The sequence below is a fragment of the Gossypium hirsutum genome, chromosome D03 (genome assembly GCF_007990345.1).
Source record: "Gossypium hirsutum isolate 1008001.06 chromosome D03, Gossypium_hirsutum_v2.1, whole genome shotgun sequence".
Lineage (NCBI taxonomy): Eukaryota > Viridiplantae > Streptophyta > Magnoliopsida > Malvales > Malvaceae > Gossypium > Gossypium hirsutum.
In genome coordinates this window covers 54,678,592-54,696,550 of record NC_053439.1, presented here as the reverse complement: position 1 = coordinate 54,696,550, position 17,959 = coordinate 54,678,592, and the positions used below count along the sequence as shown (strand labels likewise).

At 30.8% G+C, this 17,959-nt stretch overlaps 3 protein-coding genes across 4 annotated transcripts; 2 read left to right on the top strand and 1 right to left on the bottom strand.

Moving 5' to 3' along the window:
- The first annotated feature begins 5,448 nt into the window (after positions 1 to 5,448).
- On the top strand, positions 5,449 to 7,155 carry LOC107938561 (probable calcium-binding protein CML11). The gene has a single exon (XM_016871761.2). It carries the CDS (start codon positions 5,606 to 5,608, stop codon positions 6,098 to 6,100), a length of 495 nt encoding a protein of 164 aa, XP_016727250.1. The 5' UTR covers positions 5,449 to 5,605; the 3' UTR covers positions 6,101 to 7,155.
- Positions 7,156 to 7,507: 352 nt separating this feature from the next.
- On the bottom strand, positions 7,508 to 11,776 carry LOC107938563 (uncharacterized). 2 transcript variants are annotated; one of them, XM_016871763.2, is made up of 2 exons: positions 11,468 to 11,776; positions 7,508 to 8,303 (listed from the first exon to the last, which is right to left on the bottom strand). In XM_016871763.2, the coding sequence occupies exons 1-2, from the start codon at positions 11,596 to 11,598 to the stop codon at positions 7,829 to 7,831; spliced, it is 606 nt and encodes a 201-aa protein (XP_016727252.2). In that variant the 5' UTR covers positions 11,599 to 11,776; the 3' UTR covers positions 7,508 to 7,828. The 2 variants fall into 2 exon arrangements, with proteins under 2 accessions (XP_016727252.2, XP_016727253.2); XM_016871764.2 differs by having other exon boundaries at positions 7,525 to 8,300; positions 11,468 to 11,719.
- Positions 11,777 to 16,503: 4,727 nt separating this feature from the next.
- Positions 16,504 to 17,632, top strand: LOC107938554 (uncharacterized). Its single transcript, XM_016871754.2, has 3 exons — positions 16,504 to 17,128; positions 17,217 to 17,261; positions 17,332 to 17,632. The coding sequence occupies exons 1-3, from the start codon at positions 16,864 to 16,866 to the stop codon at positions 17,472 to 17,474; spliced, it is 453 nt and encodes a 150-aa protein (XP_016727243.1). The 5' UTR covers positions 16,504 to 16,863; the 3' UTR covers positions 17,475 to 17,632.
- Positions 17,633 to 17,959: the final 327 nt, after the last annotated feature.

The following is a 17,959-nucleotide window of genomic DNA, read 5'->3' as shown; positions in this document are numbered from 1 at the left end:
AACCTGTTGAATTCACAAATCCAAAAGAGAAAGAATATAGATACATGATTTTTCATCCAAAATAAATTTCGAGATTGTAAGGTTTTTCAGTACTGGAAAAAAAGTCTAGTCTTTTTCCAAACGCCATAGAAATGATTGAAATGGTAAGCACCGTCATCTCTGATGATCCATTTGCAATCATGGCATTGCAAGAACACCGTGAACGCCCAGAAAGCGCCATAGGTTTCTTCGTCGATGTGAACGTAACACCAGCGGAGCGGGAAAATTAACTCCACAAACGACCACGTTATGCTGTCCCCTGGTTCCATCTTTTGCAACCCCTTGTATTCCCCGCCTTCGTCGAATCCACACTTTAGGTAAACGCTGTGGCTGGCTTCGTTTATTAAGGTCACAGTCACCGTGGGGAAAATACTATCAAGGAACGCCGATGATCGGATTGAAAATGACAAAAGTTGAAAGGTAATTAAGAATGTGAAACCTATGAATTTATGGTTACCGACCAACATGGTTATGGAATTTGTTTTTCAAGTGCTTCACCTCAATACAAGGACAAATATATGTGATTTTTAAGGAAGGAATTTAGGGCTGTAGAGAAATTTAAAGATATGTGGTATTTTTACACATCCTTGTAGTTGTAATTTCATTTGTGATATGTGGTCGTCATATACTGACGAAAGAGATTAATCATTATAAGCTTCCAAATTTATTGATATAAAGGCTAAATGCCAACAATACTAATGGTCAAAAGGGTTGCTCCGACAAAAAATGGATCATTGCCCAATGGGGTTAGTCAGCATGATTCTATAGCAACGATCAATAATCATTGGTATATACATATGTTGTTTATACATGTTAATCTAACTCAATTTGTTTCTGACACGTAAGGTAACTTGTCATGTTTATTTGGCATTTTTTTATCGAAAAACATCGGAGTCTTTAAGCAAATCTTTGAAGACTTTATTGAAGTCAAAATGTGATGGAAATAGAGTCAAGCAAGATCTTTTGAAGACTCTCAATTAGAGTTTTCCATGAACTGGGTTGATTTGAGTTGGGTTAAGTAAAAAATTTAAACTTGGATTTGATCAGAAAAATGGGTTTAAAATTTTGTATAAACCCGACCTAAATGAAAATGCTAAAACTTGAACACGGTTCGGCCCACCTGTATTAAATTTTTGTATATTATTTTTTATATAAAAATAAATTTAAAAATATAATGCATCAAATACACTAAAAACATTAAAATAAATATTTCTCAATAAATGAAAAAAATAAAAAATATACTTAAATAACTAATATAAATGCAACTTAACAAGCAAATACATCTAAAATAATAGCAAAATAAATAACAAAATAAGATTTATACAATATTCAAATAATAACAAAAAATAGTAACAATATAATAGCAAAATTATAGCAAAACAATGAAAAAAAAGGCAAAACAGTAAAAAAATAGCAGCATTTTTTTTACAAATTCGGGCCAACCTCGGGCCAAAAAAGCTTACTCGAGGTCTGACCCATTTAGAAAATAGACCTTATTTATTTGTCTAAACTCATTTTCAAGCCTATATTTTTGCCCAAACCCTCCCACTTTTTGAGCGAGCCTTCAGGTCAGACCACTCGACCCAGCCTATGGACAAGTCTACTCTCAATGTGGTCAAAGTTTTTTTTTTTATTTGAAGAGATTTATTTTCTTAAGAATTAATATTACTTAGAGAACATCTCTACTAATTCTTTTCTATATTGAAGGCTTTATTGAGCTAAATTTAAAGAGATAACATTCACATTGATTGTAATTTTGCAAGTCACTATATGCTTATTTAAGATAATGCGAGTGGGGACTTATTTTAGTACAAAATATTGTAAACAACCTATCATCATTATCATTATTCACTTTGTAAATAAGCTTTTGCATTGCGTTGCCAAACTTTTAGGTTCATTCATTACTCGGTAAAATTGAAAAATGAGAGGAAAAAAAAAGAATAATTTTGAACTCACTTATGTCCCTCTCTCATTTTGTTTGATATTATTAAGCATGAATGTGGCATTATAAGAGAAAAGATCGATTGAGTCTTAATTCGATTGGTATGGGCAATGTAGGAGGATGAGGATTCGAGTATGTTGAAGCGCATTATCCTCCTATTTATGGATTGGGGAGAGGCTATGGATAGTTCTAGGCATTGTATCAAAAAGAGCAGATATGATCAAAACCTATAATAAGATTGTTCACAGAAAAAAATTAGTGAGTTATAGAACAAATACAAAAGTTAATTTAAAATATATAAAATTTAAAGGGAGGGATTCACTTACACCACTTAAATTAAAATTGTTTTACATCTTTTCATATATTTTTGTATGATTTATATTTTAACGATCTAACCATTGAATCTATCCTTTGTAATTGTTATGTATGTAAATTTTTGAACCGGTTCGATATCTCTATCATATCGATTTAAGATATTCATATATTGGTATTTATTAGATGGTTAGATTTTTTAAATTTACGTCAAATTTGACATATATAATATATATATATATATATGAATGGAACAGAGCATTAAAATATTACACATATAAAAATATACTAAAGGTTTTACCCTCCCAAAAATTAATATATGAAATATTAAAATTTATAAACTAAACCAAAATAATTAAATAATATAAACATTTTAATTCTTAAATATTGTTGTGGTTAGATCATCTTTGAATAAAAATTCAACCATGGAGAGCAATTATCGTAAGTAAGGTAGTGAAATCAAATCATGCTAATTAAAATCAATTGATAAAAATGATTATAACAAAATCAACTCAGAATTGAGATTTGAATACTTTAGGGATTAAAGTGTGAAATAAGCCAAAAGTGAAAGCAAATAATTTAATGAAGGCAGGCCAACGAAACATGCCACCACCGGCCTTACTTTAATTAAACCAAAACCACTCTCTGTTACCAAATGCCATCATCTCTGTCCATAACCCATTCAACACTTAACATATTATTTTAACTTTTAAGAATATATGACTTTGGGTGAATTCAGAAATCTAAAAGGGTTCGAAATTAAATTTTATATTTTTATAATTTTTAAATGATTAAATCATATTTTTACTATTTTTAAGGGGTTACTTTTACTAATTTAAAATTTTAAAGTTTTCTAAAGGGCCTAAATAGATAATTTTCTATTTTAAGGGGGTCGAGGCCCTGCCCACCCCCTAGATACGCCACTGGATGTGGGTTTGAGTGAGCTGAAGTACATTATCTTCCTATTTGTGGGTTACGAATGAGCTATGGATTCGAATGGCAATATAAGAAGATGTGGGTTTAAGTGTGTTGAAGCACATTATCTTCTTATTTATGGGTTCAAGTGACAACGTATCATTTGGTACTCGAGTTTGATATTTTTTAATATAAAATTTATGTTATTTTTTGGTACAACTTGACATCTGTATTTAACAAAAATTATATATTTTAAAATCTAAAAATAACAATATTAATGTTTTAGTGATTAATTTAGGTTTTAGGATTGATTTGATAAAAGATAATTAACAATATTAATAAATTAAAATTTTAATCAATTAATTTAAAAAACTACAAATTAATCCCTTAATTACTCAAAATTTTTATTTAAATCACTAAATTATTTCCATCTTTCTTTTTCCGAAACCAGGATATTCAATGGGGGGAACACTGCTGGGCTTGGATAACGCCGTAACGGTTGATGATAATATTCTTAAGGCAGCAAGAATTACGTGCACCAATCACGGAATTGCTCCAATTTTCAAGTAATTTTTTCTCTCTCCAAATTTTCTACTACAAATTGAAAATCAAAGGCTTTAGGAGGATGATTTCAATTATTAATTTTTTTATAATTAATATTTTGTCTCCACGGTGTGGTGTGTGGACTTTTTCATCCTTCTTCTAAAGGGTCAAATTATGATATCAGTCCTTTTATTATACTCAAATTTCAAAATTGAATGTCTATGTTATTTTTCTCATTATTATATTTGAATTTGAAATTAAAATTGAAAATCTATATTGTTAAATCTTCTCGTGACTTTAAGATTTAGGAGTGTACTCGAGTCGAGTCCGAATACTGACAAGTTTGAGCTTGAATCAGAATTCAGAGTTCAATGCTTGGCTCTAGATATAATCAAGCTATTTGAGCTGATTAAGCTCATACGTATTCAAGCTCGAGATAGACTCAATAGTTAAGCTTAAATTTAATAATATTTTAAGGGAAATAATGTAATTTAATAATATAAAATAGGGGAAACTACAAGTTTAGTCACTTATGTATGGTTCAAATTACGTTTTGGTTATTGAACTTTAAAAAGTTATGATATGGTCACTAACGTTATTGATTTGTTACATTTTGATAACTGAGTTGTTACTGCCTGTTACGATGATTAGGGTAAAGAAGGAAGGAATTTGTGAATCTTTTGATGATTGAAGCTGATAAAGGTTGAGGGTTATTGATGAAATGATTATATCGTAACTTTTTAAAGTTCAATGACCAAAATGTAATCTAAACCATACATAAGTGACTAAATATGTAGTTTACCCTATAAAATATTTAAAATATATATTAAAAATGAAAAGTTCGATCAGGTTTGCCAATCGTTCAGGCTGAGTATCATTAAACTCAAATTCGACTTAATCAACAGCTGAAGCTCGAATCAATAATTACTGAATCAAGTTCGAGTTTTTTCAAGTCAAACTCAAATAACTTACAAGTGCCGATGTCTAATTTTCATCCTAACAAGATTCAAGAATGAGTAAACAGAATATATATACTTTAATTTCGCATAGTTTCGATCTACTTTTATAATTTTATTAATTAGTTGAAATAGGTAATATAGTTAACTATTCTAAATAAAATATTAAAGTAGATTTTTCCTAAATAATCTCATTTGGCTTATAAAAAAGAGTACTTAATTGCACTACGAATCATCAAACTATTACCCTCATTTTAAATTAGTCCTTAAATTTCAAAACATTCGATTTACATCATCAAATTATTGAAGCAATGTCAATCAGGTTCTTTCATTATTAAAATCGTTAATTTAATCATTAATACAATATAAAATTTTATTAGTCATGCTCTCTTTTTAATTTTAGTGTTTATTTTTAAAAGTTATGCAAAAGAGTTTTAATTTTTTTTAAAAATTCATTTTAAATTATACAATATAAAATTTGACATGTCATTGAACGTTCAAAAACAAATTTAAAAACAGAATGACATGATTAATATAACATCGATAATTTAAGGATGTAATTAGAATATTCTAAAATTTAGAGAACAATTTAAAATAAGATCTTATTTTGAGGATGTTTGGTAGAATTATCTCAAAATTTTAATAATAATAAAAAAATAATGATTGACCTAGAAAGGCTTTTCCATTTATTCCAATAATTTTTCTGTTAGTTTTATAATGATCCGGTATTTGGGTTAGTCACCGGTAAGCAAAGTAAAAGCAGATCCATCAAAAATGGAGGAACAACATTAATATCGATTTTCAAAAACCAATCTTCAATTCTCTTACAACACTCTTTCATGTTCTTCCACTTAGTTTGACTTTCTTTGTTCTTGTTTTCTTTTAAGGTTTTTAGAACATGAGCGACAAGGAAGAACCAACCAAGCTAAACGACGAACAAATCGGTGAACTACGTGAAATCTTCCGTTCATTTGATCGAAACAACGACGGTAGTTTAACTCAACTCGAACTCGGTTCACTCTTACGATCTTTGGGTCTAAACCCGAGTTCCGATCAAGTTGAAGCGTTAATACACAAAGCCGATACGAACAATAATGGGTTAGTTGAATTCTCGGAGTTTGTTTCACTGATGGCGCCGGAACTGTTATCGGAGAAATCGCCTTACAGTGAAGAACAATTGAAACAATTGTTTAAGATGTTCGATAGGGATGGTAATGGATATATCACCGCCGCTGAGTTGGCTCATTCGATGGCGAAGTTGGGACATGCGTTGACGGTGGAGGAATTGACGGGGATGATTAAGGAAGCCGATACCGATGGGGATGGGATGATTAGCTTTGAAGAATTCTCGAATGCGATTACTTCAGCTGCTTTTGATAATTCTTGGGGTTGATTGATGGTGAAAATAATATAGAGTTATTTTTGTTATCGGCTTCGTTTTATGGTTTTTTTTTTGTTATTTTGTGTAGTTTAATAATGGAGAATTTTTAATTTTAATTTTGGTGTTTATTATAGTGTTTTTTCAGATAATAGATGAACTTTTATGCATGACAATCATAGATCTTGCATAGTAGTATCTGTTTGTTGGATTAAGATCTCCGGAGGCATCTCCTGTTATACGATTTACGGTGGGTACCTTTTTTAGTGTTGTATAAATATTTTGTTTCTCTCACATTTTGCAATCTTTAAAAGCCAATAGCCGTCATCCCTACTCTCCTTTCTCCTATCTCCCTCCCTTCCCTTTACCCTTTACTCTCTCCTTCTCCCATCTTCCTCTCAATCCTCTTCCTTTCCTTTTCCTCTTTTTCGACAAAATATCCTGGTCTCTCCCTCTTCCACTCGGCTTTCAGCCTCCAGAAAGGTGGAGGAGAGACCCTCAACTTCCCTGTGGTCTTTCCATGGCTCTCTTCCAAGAGCCTGTCTCCCTTTATCTAGTCGGTAGCCTTGTCGATGTCGTTTTTGTTTGTTTTGGCAAGAAGACTCTGCGGGGTTGAGCACCATTGACCTTTTGTCTTGAAGGCTTGTGCATGGTGATGTCGATTGAGCTGCTCTGGATCTCTGTGTTTCGAATGCTGATGTCCTCTCAAAGGCTTAGGATTTACAGTAGTCGGTGGCCCCGACGTGCTCTACGGTGTCAATGGTGATCCTCGTTAGTAGACTTGTACGTCGAGAGTACGACAGCTTCACCGAGATTGTGGTCCCCGTTTGCATACGGTGACAGATTGGAAGTGGTGAGACTAAGGTTTGTCTCCTCTCGTGTTGGGTTTGATCATTTCAACTCTTGTACTTCATGTTTTATTTTCTAGACTTTTGGACCCTTGTAATCTTTGGATGTCGATACTAATTTTTTTTTTTTGTGCTTTACCGATACATACCCCTTACGAGTTGGATGATCCTTAAGTAAAGTTTTGAATGCATATAGGGTAAAGTATGATGTTAGTGGTTGTATTTGTATAGAATTTGGTATTTGGTTCTTTTATTTTAAAACTTAAAAATTTAATTCTTTTATTTTTTTTAATTTAAAAATCTTTAATTTAATCATTATGTAGTTTCTATCAGAATTTGTTAATCTAATATGTTAATTTTTTTCAATCATATGGAAGCAACATAATTAAAATTTACTTGACAAATTTTAATAAAAATATTTATGATTTTAATGATTAAATTAAAATTTTCAAATAAAAAAATTAAACTTAAAATTTAAAATTTAAAGCATAAAAATTATATCTGAAATTTGATCAAACTAGAATTAACAACTAATTCATATATCATTCATCCATTTATTAACAACAAATTATGTAAAATTGTTTCAAAGGTTGAGATGGTTCCAATTAGCAATGATTTCGAATGTCAATGTTACATATGAGAAAGCAGTGCTGCATTAAAATAAGAGCCTTACAACAATGATTCACATGTATTAAAATCATTATATAAATTATTAATAATTCAAAATATGAATATATATATATATAACACCTTACACTAACTCGACACGAAAATAATGACATAATTATGACCAAAAACATGGATTATTATCCTAAGTAAACCCAGTTTAGTGGTTCTCAAGAAAGTTTCATATTTTTGGAACTCCATAAATGCAAACAGATGAGGTCTTTCATCTTCACTTGCGCACCATCCATTGCATTATGTCCTTTCTAACAACTCCCTGGTCTCTCGTGTAGTTCAGCCTCGATGCGTCGGGTCCGTTAATGCTCAAATGCCGGCACCGAGTCATGTTTCCGGTAGCAGTTGGTGGTTGCATCATCATTGCAATGGTAGTAGGGAAGGACTTAGGCCATGTACTTGTTAATGAACTAAAAAGATGTCTACCAGCATCATGGTTTCGAGGTGACTGGTTGCTTCGTGGAGTTTTCGGTGAAGATGTGTTTGTCACTTGCTTTGGCATGTTCATGTTTGCTTTGCCAGTACCGTGGTTGGGTTCTTGATGAGGCGGAGGACCTCGGATTTGAGCTGAAGGTTTTATTTTATGGAGCCAGCGGAGGATACAATCACCAAGGTTTCGACCAACTTCTAAGTCTCTATGCTGTATGTTCCTGTGAACCTTGAGTGCTATGTCGAATACAACACGCGTTCTTCTGGTTGCGGTAACAGATTCCGAAAGAAAACAAGAGTTAGCGAATGTCGTTTCGAGTCCTAATCTTTTGCAACGTTAACCAAACATATGATATTCAAGACCATGGTTTCCCCAGGAAATGAAGCTCACTACAAATCGGTTTACGTAGTAAGAAAGGTTCTACCTTAGTAGCAAGGCTGATGCCCCCGTATAAAACGGACGAGAATGCGATCGAATAAAAACATGGAGGAACAACAAGATCACAAAATTAAAGTTCCTGCAACACAACACCGATGGAAATCTAGGAATGATCCAAAAGTAAATTAACAAGATCACTACAGATCGGTGAATCAACTACAATCAGGGATTTAAATTGCGGTTGCGGTCGCGTTTTCGGTCGCGTTGCGTTTATCGCGGTTGCGGACATAACGGAAGCTATTGCGGTCACTGCGGGTATCGCGGTCGTGAATTTTTTTAAAATTCACACAACTTATTGTAAAACATAATAATTTTAATTTTAATTATAAAAAGTCACTTTTAATGATTTTTAAAGTATTTTCTAATACTTATTAGAAGGTTAAAAGAATATTAAACTTGAGTAATACAGTTAATATAATCTGACTCAGAAAGCTAGGAATCTAACAATTTAATATCAGTAAAAAAATTAGAACTTGTTGTTAATGTGAAACACATTCCAGAGATATTCATCATAACACTGTAATTTTTAAAAAATGAAGACAATGATACAGTAGGATATGGTAATAAAAAATATTTTTTATTATTTATATATATTTTTATGTTAAAATACTCTATGTAAATGAAAATATTGATTTTTTAATTTATAATTGAAATTAATTTTTTAAAATTTTTTAAATCTAATTTATATGAGTCTCAAATATTTTTTTTTGAATAAAATTCATTGATTATATTGAAACAGGGCCAAAACAAAGTTCAAGCCAACACAATACAAAGGCCTAAGCAAAATCAGAAAAACAAAAGTCCAAGAACAAACCCAATCACAGAGCAGAATGCTAAACAAATACCACAACAAGCCTAAGGAACAAAACAAGTAAAACAAAAACAAGCCCAAACATGAAGTAAAAACAAAAGTAGCCCAATTCCACTAACCAGCCTTTATTTTCTTCCCCATTTACCCCTTTTTTCACTTCTCATTTACCGTTCTTACCTTTGCTCTATATTTCCTTCTCTGCAGAATTTTTTTTCCGTTATTGTAAAATAACGGGAATAGCGGCCCGTTATCGCCGCAATTGGCCGTTACCCGTTAAATTGCGGCTGCGATCCACCGCTATTGGTGTGACTCCACTTCACACCGCTATTTTCAACAATATCGGTTTCGGACGGTGCCGCTACCGCTATATAACGGCCGCTATACTGATAGCGGACCGCTATTTAAATCCCAGGGTTACATAGTAAGAAGGGTTCTACCTTAATAGCTTCGAGTAAGTAGCTAGGCAAGGCCGATTCCCCCGTATAAAACGGGAAAGAATTCAATCGAATAAAAAGCATGGAGGAACAACAAGATCACAGAATAAACGATCCTGCAACACAATACGGAAGGAAAATATGGGAATGAATCATACATTACAACGAGTTCATGTGTTTCACACTCGAGTAACATAACTGTACCTAACTGGAAAGGCAAAAGAAAGGGGGGGGGTTGATTTATGTACAGATATGATAGGCTTCTTTCCTCTCATACTTCAGCAACTTAAAGAAAAACTTAGATAGTTATGGAACTGTGACTTCATGTAGCACATTCATACGGTCCTGCTCGGACTCTTCAGTTTTATTGAAGTACCAGTGTCCAACATATGAATATGAGAATATGACCTCTAAGGATCTTTCAAATGCATAGGAAAACTTAGCGTTCATATGCTTGGTTAAAACGCAAGACATGTGTGCTGGGTAAAGTTATGCTAAACAGAACTAAGAATACAGAGTGTTCACATAATGACCCCAAACTGAAACCACCTTTGCTTGCTCATTTTTAACAGTTGAAAACCAAATACATCTATGATCTAACTCATAAGAAATGTTCAAAACTAAATTCATACTATATCACAGAAAAGGAATCAAATACAAATAACCTTCGGCCAAGTCAAATATGACAGTTGATTCGGTGGTTAAAATAGGTGAAGTAGATCGATTATCAGTTATAAATTTTCATAATAATATATAAAATTTTAATCAAAACTCACCAATAGAAAAAGAAAAAGTAGATTGATAGACTTCACCGATTGAACCGACTAATGTTAAGTGAGTTGAGACCTAAGTCTTTTGGTTAAAGTATTAGATTAATCAATTAAGTCAACTTTTAGTTTTTTTTAACTGAACCAATCAATTAGACCAATTGCTCTCCCCTGCCGAAAGTACTAACAATTCTTATCACTACGCATAACCCTGAACCTTTAAATTTGAGAACAATATGCATTTGCTCGAGCTTATATCTTTCTGATTGTTGCAATAAGCAACAATACTACTTGACTTAAGATCCAATCAGTACCAAGTCCTAATTTACTCACAATGATGGTTAATTATTGATGAATGTACTTGAGAGATCCCTCTATTATAGGAACCTACTTAAATTAGTCCATCATTATTAAATGGATCAATTTAGTCGTTCTATTAAAAAGAATCAAATAAAATCAAATTAGAATATAGTTAACATCTATTGTTTTTAAAATATTTTTTAAACCATAAATATTAACTATATGTTACATTTGAACTTATTTGATTTATATAAAAATTAAATTAATCTATTTAATAATAGATGGACTAATTTAATCTAATCTCTACAATACAGGACCTTGGAAGTTAAACTTATTTGATTCGTATAAAAATTAATTTAATAATAAATGGACTAATTTAATTCGAGTTAGTTTATCAAGTGTGATATCTTCCCTGAATTTCATTGAATGCTCAGAAAACGAAAGATTCTTCAAGGTGCCTCATCACAGCCTAATACCTACTCAACCTCAAACGCTCATTAACAAACAGAGAACTAACAGTATTTCACGGTTAAGTACTTCCAAAAATTAATCAAAGCAGATTCTTCTTCATACAATGCAAAATCAATCAATGCCAGAAATATATAAACCAAACAGATATAAAAAAAGAAGAAGTAAAAATCAATAAATAAATAAAAAAAGCGAGAAATCTCTGTACCTTTGAACAAATTGTTGAAGCCGTGGCTGGTTACGACTAATAATCCGTCGCTGAATCTTCAAAGCAAGCTTGTAACTTCGTTTAAGCCCCAAGAAATAAGCCGTTCCCAATGCGATCTCCCACAGCACCATTTTTGCTTCTTTTTTTACCCCTCAAAAATCAAAATCTCTGTTTATCAACAGCTTTATTCTTTATAAATCTTCGTCAATGGAAATTATTATTTTTATTTTACTTTTTTATTTTTTGCTTTTGCAGCAAGTTTGAAAATTGTTCGTTTTCTGGTATTAGGAGCCGCCAGAATCTTCGATCTCGCACTGACGACGGTTTCTTTTTATTATTATTAGGTTAAATTCTGCTCTTAGTCCCTAATTTGCGTAAGTTATGGATTTAGTCCTTATACTCTAATTTGATATTTTTAATCCCTGTATTTTTCAATTTTTGAAATATCAGTCCTGGCCAAATCAAATTGTAGCAATTAAATATTAAGTTAAATTCTAGGTATAAATATCAAATTTATACATGAACTTTAATTTCATGCAATTATACACTTGAAACTTGATTTGTGGTTCATATGTGTACATATAACTTTGTTTTCTTTTCAATTTTACATACTTAAAAAAATGGATATAGACATTTAGTTTCATATTGGATTAATATAATTATTTGTGTATGCAGTATATTATGGTAAAACGGTGCTAATTCGATAATGTTGTTAGTAATTTGTGAAATTTGAATAAAATCAATTTTTCATTTATACAATTGCAAAAAACCAAAGTTTATGTATGACATTACATATTGGATCAAAGTTCGTATATAGTTTTAATTTTTATCCCTAAATTCTATCATTTATAAAAGGTTAAATCCTGCTATTAGTCCATTTACTTTGCGAATGTTGTGAATTTAATCTATATACTTTAATTTGGTCATTTTTAGCCTTTGTACTTTTCAAATATTGAAATTTTAGTATTGGCTAAATTGTAGTTGTTAAATGTTAAGTTGAATTCTATTATTTATAAAAGGCTAAATTACGTTATTAGTCCATATATTTTTGGAAAATTGTGGGTTTAATCCCTGTACTTTAAATTGGTCATTTTTAGTCTCTATGTTTTTTAAATTTTTAAATTTTAATCCTCGCTAAACGATAACTGATAAATTCATTAAGTTCTATTATTTCCAAAATCTGATGCGATTTGATTGCTACTTTTTGGGTAAGCACTAAAATTTCAAAATTCAAAAAGTAAAATGACTAAAATTGAGTGGTTCAAAAAGTACAATGACTAAAATTGATCAAATTAAAGTATATGGATTAGATCCATAACTTTCAAAAAGTATAAGGACTAATAGAATAATTCAACTTTTATAAAATCATATGTAACAAACATATCAACACATGTGTAATACCACGTTTGCTTGCTATTTCCAAACAATATTCATATAAATATCATTTTATTTTAGTTAATAGATTTAATGACCTATCTTATAATTGAAATTTCAAATTTTCGAAAAGTATAGGGACTAAATATGACCAAATTGAAAAAAAAAGACTAAATTGATAATTTATTCATAATATAGAGACTAATAACAGAATTTAACCTTATCCTTATTTTTGTTAATTGTTTGAGTTGAGCTCACTGCTAACATCACCGAAACACCGATCACGGCCGTTGATAATATTTGACTTTCTTGGCCAAATTTTAGACTTTCTTTTTAATCTTTTCTGAAATCCTTCCAGTGGACACGACAAACTGTTAATAAATAGCTCATGAGCTTATTAGGGTGGCGCCAATAGTATTGATAGACATAAATCTGAGTTTACGAAGTAAACCAACTGGCTTCGGTGTAGTCATCCCTCTACTTGATTTGGTTTGTTTTTTTTTTTTTGCCAGTTTTATTTTATTGGAATTCATGTTTTACTTAAAAAAAATAAAAAATTTAACGTAAAATTTAATAAAAAAATAAAAAAATAAAAGCCAAAACCATAAAGAGAGATATTATATTTTTGGAGTTAAATCGTACCGAATTCAATCCGCTTGCATTTAGGTTAGTTCATATTCAGAATCGACAGATTGTGGTTTGAATTTTTATAATCAATCAAATTAAATTTGAAGTTAGGATCATAATTAGTAATTAAGCTTTATAGTGAATTCTCATTTATCCATAATTTTTTATTTGGCCCTCTAACTTTATAAAAAAAAAGTTATTTTATCCCTCATCTAATTTTTTGTTTTTTGTTAGCTATTAAACTTGTACTTTTTGTCAAATCACTCCAAAATGAATGTAAAAGTTAACTTGTTTTAACTTTGCTGGTCTTGCATACACGTGGATAACACATTAGCAATTAATTAATTTTTTTAAATTTAAAATTTTAAAAAATATATAACTATTTTTGAAATTTAAAAATTATTAAAATTATTAAAAATTAAAAAAATATTTTGGAATATTTTTAAATTTAAAAAAGTAATTAAATGTTGATGTGTCATCTACGTGACAATTCACATATATGCCACATTACAAAGTGAACAAACATTAACTTTTTCATCTATTTTGGGGTGATTTGAGAAAAAATACAAGTTTAAAGACTAAAAGAGACAAAAAAATTAAATAGAAAGTTAAAATTATTTTTTTTGTAAAATTGAAGGGTCAAAAAAGTTAATATGCTTTTTATTTATTCTGAACAATACAAAATATTTTTTTTAATTATTTTGTGGATAATATTTTGAGCGTCTTTTCAAGATTATGATGTGTCCATAAATGATTAGCATGAAACACAATAATTTGTAAAAAAGAAAAACAAAAAGTATATGGGTAAAAGTATCATGGAGGCCCTATATTAAGAGTTTGATTGCATTTTACCCTACTCGAAAAAATGAGCAAATTAGTCCATATACGTTAGATTAAAGAGCAAATTGACCCTTCCGTTAAAAATTCCATCAATTTCTATAGTTAAAAACTGACCCCTATATATCAATATGAGATACATGTGGCATGTCATATGTCACTGTATAGTTATTTTGTCAACCATGCCAATTTTTAACGGTACTAATGGATGAATTTCTTAACAGAAATGACTAAGTTGCTCTTTAATCTAACGTAAATGGACTAATTTGTCTATTTTTTGTTAGAGGAGGCAAATGTAATATGACTTCTAATATAACGGTCCCGATGGTAATTTTACCAAAGTATATGATATTAATTTAATAGTGCCAAAATTTCTTAATCCTTAAGATTTAAACTTACGTTTCTATGACATGAACATTTAATATTAATTTATAAACAAAGCAGTGAAGAAAAAGAAAAAGAAAAAGAAAAAAGAGATCACTTATGATTAGATGTGTACATGGGTTGAGCCGGGTTGGGCTCAACTAAAAATTTATACACGTTTGCTAGGCTTGAGCCCGGCCTGGCTCGAAAAATGGGCTTAAAATTTTATCCAAGCCTGACCCAGATAAAAATGTTAAAACTCATGCCCGACCCGGCCCGTTCATATTAATTTTTGTATTATTTTAAAAAATATATAATACATCAAAAATACTAAAAATATCAAAATAAATATTTCCCAACAAATTAAAAATAAATTTTAAAAATATATATACTTAAATAACACTAAGATAGATGCAACTTAACTAGCAAATGCCTCTAAAATAATAACAAATTTAACAAATGTCTTTAAAATAATAATAAAATTAACAATAAAATAAGTTTTATGCAATATCCAAACAATAACAACAAAATAGTAGCAACATAATAGTAAAATAGTAGCAAAATAGAGAGAAAACAATAAGAAAATAATATTAAGAAAAACTTTTTTTTTATCCTTTAGTGAATTCAGGTTGGGCGGACTCGGGCCAAAAATGCCTTAAACGGGCCTTAATGTTTTTGTCCAAGCTCATTTTTTGGGCCTATATTTTTGCCCAAACCTCTCACATTTTGGGCCAGGCCAGGCCGGGTAGCCCGAGCCATAAACAGGTCTACTCATTATCTAATTCATTTACATATTATTGGTTAAAATATGTTATTAGTCCTTAAATTTTGAAAATTTTTAAGATTCAGACCATATTAAAAAAATTTTACAATTTAAACTTTTTTTTATTTTTTTAATTTAAAAAACTAAGTTTCTAACAATTAAGTTCTGAAGTTGATACAATTACACGAGCAATTGATGACAAATCTTGACAAAGAAAAAAACTATCTATGTCGAAAAATAAAAAATTCAACTTTTTTACTCTATTAGTGATGAATGCACTACTTTAGAAACTGTAAATTAATTAAATCATTAATTCTCGATTCAATCAACTCGATAATAATTAAGTAAATAATTAAAATTTTATAGAATTAAAAAAATTATAAATTGGCTCAACTGGTTCAATAGACAATTTTATGTTTAGATTTTCGTCTTTTATCAATTTTGAATGATTCACTCAAAAGTCGATTCAATCATTTTATCTAAACCAATATATCAACCAATATCTAATTCAAACTGTCTACGAGGAAAAGTGGGTTTAAATGCACTTGAACCGACATCCTCTTAATTACTGCAATAGCAGCAGTGCTAGTTAAACTACACTCAGTCAACTTGAAACTTTATTTTTGAATTATTATCCTATTCATGTATTAATTTTCTTTTTTCAACAATTCTGTCCATGTGCCCCAATTTATGGTAAAACTAACATAAAGGCCCCTATACTATTAGTTAAATTTCATTTTGTTCTCTTTACTCAAAATAATTGTAAATTAGTATCTATATATTAGATTGAAGGACAAAGCAATTTGATCTTTTTGTTAAAAAATTTCATCTATTTTTGCTATTAAAAACCGATCCTTATGCATTAACATAAGGTACATATGACATGCCATGTGTCACTATCTTGTTATTCCGTCAACCACGCTAATTATTAACAATATAAATTGATGAAATTTTTAATAGAAATGACCAAATTGCTCTTTAATCTAATGTACATGACTAATTTTCTCATTTTTTAAGTAAATAAGATAAAATGCAATCTGGCTTATAATACAGGGACCTTCACTATAGTTTTATAATAATTTATATATTTTTGGAAACATGTATGCCCAATATTTTAGCATATCCTTCGTCCTTACAATCTTTTAAAAATAAATAAAATTGATTCTATATTATTAATTAGTATCTTTATTTTGATTTATTAATTAATTTTAGAATTATTCTTTCCTTTTTTCCTTAAAATACCCGATAATTAATCAATTAATGCTTAATTAAGCTAATACACTCTTTGCTAAACAACGACGGCTTAAGAAAAAACCTAAATTATTAAAGCCGACTGTCACACATAGTCATTTTCCTTCAAGAAAATACTCAAAATATACATCCTTTGTATCGCTTCACCTCTTTCAATTATTTTTTCTCTCACACTGAGAACATGCAAAGACAATCCTTAGGCTCGCCTACCTCTAAGCTCCATAGCCATGGAGGAGAAGAGATTACCGGAGCAATCGTCGACGACGATGACCGCCGCAAAGACAGCAAGTCTCGCCGATTGACGTTTTCGGCTTCTTCTTCTTCGTCGTCGCCGTTGTTGTTGCCGTCGTCTCCTAAGTCTGAGAAGCTCATTCATCTCATTCCTGTTCTTACTCTCCTTTGCTTCCTCATACTTTACTTAAATTCTCACAGTCCTTCGCAATCTGGTACGTTCTTTTCGGTTCTCAAGATTAGGACTCGAGGTTACTCGATTAATCTTCGTCGTTCGTTTATTTTATTTTGTTTATGTTTCAGATTTGGCAGCTTTTAATGGATTCAAGCATTCCTCAAAGCATTTAGGTATAATGCAGCTTCAAATCGCGTTTTTTTTTCTTGAAATTTTCGGTTTAATCTTCATTGTTTTCTCCAGATTCACGTGAAATCGGCGAGGTAAGCCGATTTATGGAGTTCCGGAGAGGCGATGTTTTGGCGATTCGAAGCCAAAGGAACTTGCAAGAACTCGATAAGTACATCGTCAAGTCTCGGCCACACCGGAAAGTCGCCGATTTCTAAGCGGCGTACCGTCGGTTCATCTCTCTCTCTCTCTCTTTCCGCCGTTGTTTCGTTTCATGCTCTAGCTGACTATAAGTCCACACGTGCCGGTCATACTTGCACGTGCGAGGCATTTTTTTGTTTGCACATGTAAATTTAAATTGCATGTTAATTTGTTAGCTTGTGTGAGGCAAATATCTTAGCTGGCGCTACGTGTGTGGGGCTTGATCATCCTTGTTCACATAAAAACATATAATTTATATATTTTTGTATATAAATTAATAAAAAATAAAAATAAAATGGAAGAAACTTTTGAAATAAAATACTTCAAATTAAAAATTTCAAATCGGCTAATGTGCGCCTCTTGGGAGTGGTGGTCATAAGTTAGTGAAGGAGCATAGGGTGGAATCCAGCTGGAAAATTCAGACCGTTATTACTCCTCGTGTTTCGGTTGGGATGCCAGCTAGAAAGTTGTACTAATCGCAGGAACCTATTAACTGCTCTAA

Excerpts from the sequence above, each read along its gene's own strand:
- LOC107938561 (XM_016871761.2), top strand. The coding sequence starts at position 5,606 with ATGAGCGACAAGGAAGAACCAACCAAGCTAAACGACGAACAAATCGGT.
- LOC107938563 (XM_016871763.2), bottom strand. The coding sequence starts at position 11,598 with ATGGTGCTGTGGGAGATCGCATTGGGAACGGCTTATTTCTTGGGGCTT. Across the intron at positions 8,304-11,467 it reads CTTCAACAATTTGTTCAAAG|AAGAACGCGTGTTGTATTCG; the intron begins GTACAGAGATTT and ends TACCGCAACCAG.
- LOC107938554 (XM_016871754.2), top strand. The coding sequence starts at position 16,864 with ATGCAAAGACAATCCTTAGGCTCGCCTACCTCTAAGCTCCATAGCCAT. Across the intron at positions 17,129-17,216 it reads TCACAGTCCTTCGCAATCTG|ATTTGGCAGCTTTTAATGGA; the intron begins GTACGTTCTTTT and ends TTTATGTTTCAG. Across the intron at positions 17,262-17,331 it reads GCATTCCTCAAAGCATTTAG|ATTCACGTGAAATCGGCGAG; the intron begins GTATAATGCAGC and ends TGTTTTCTCCAG.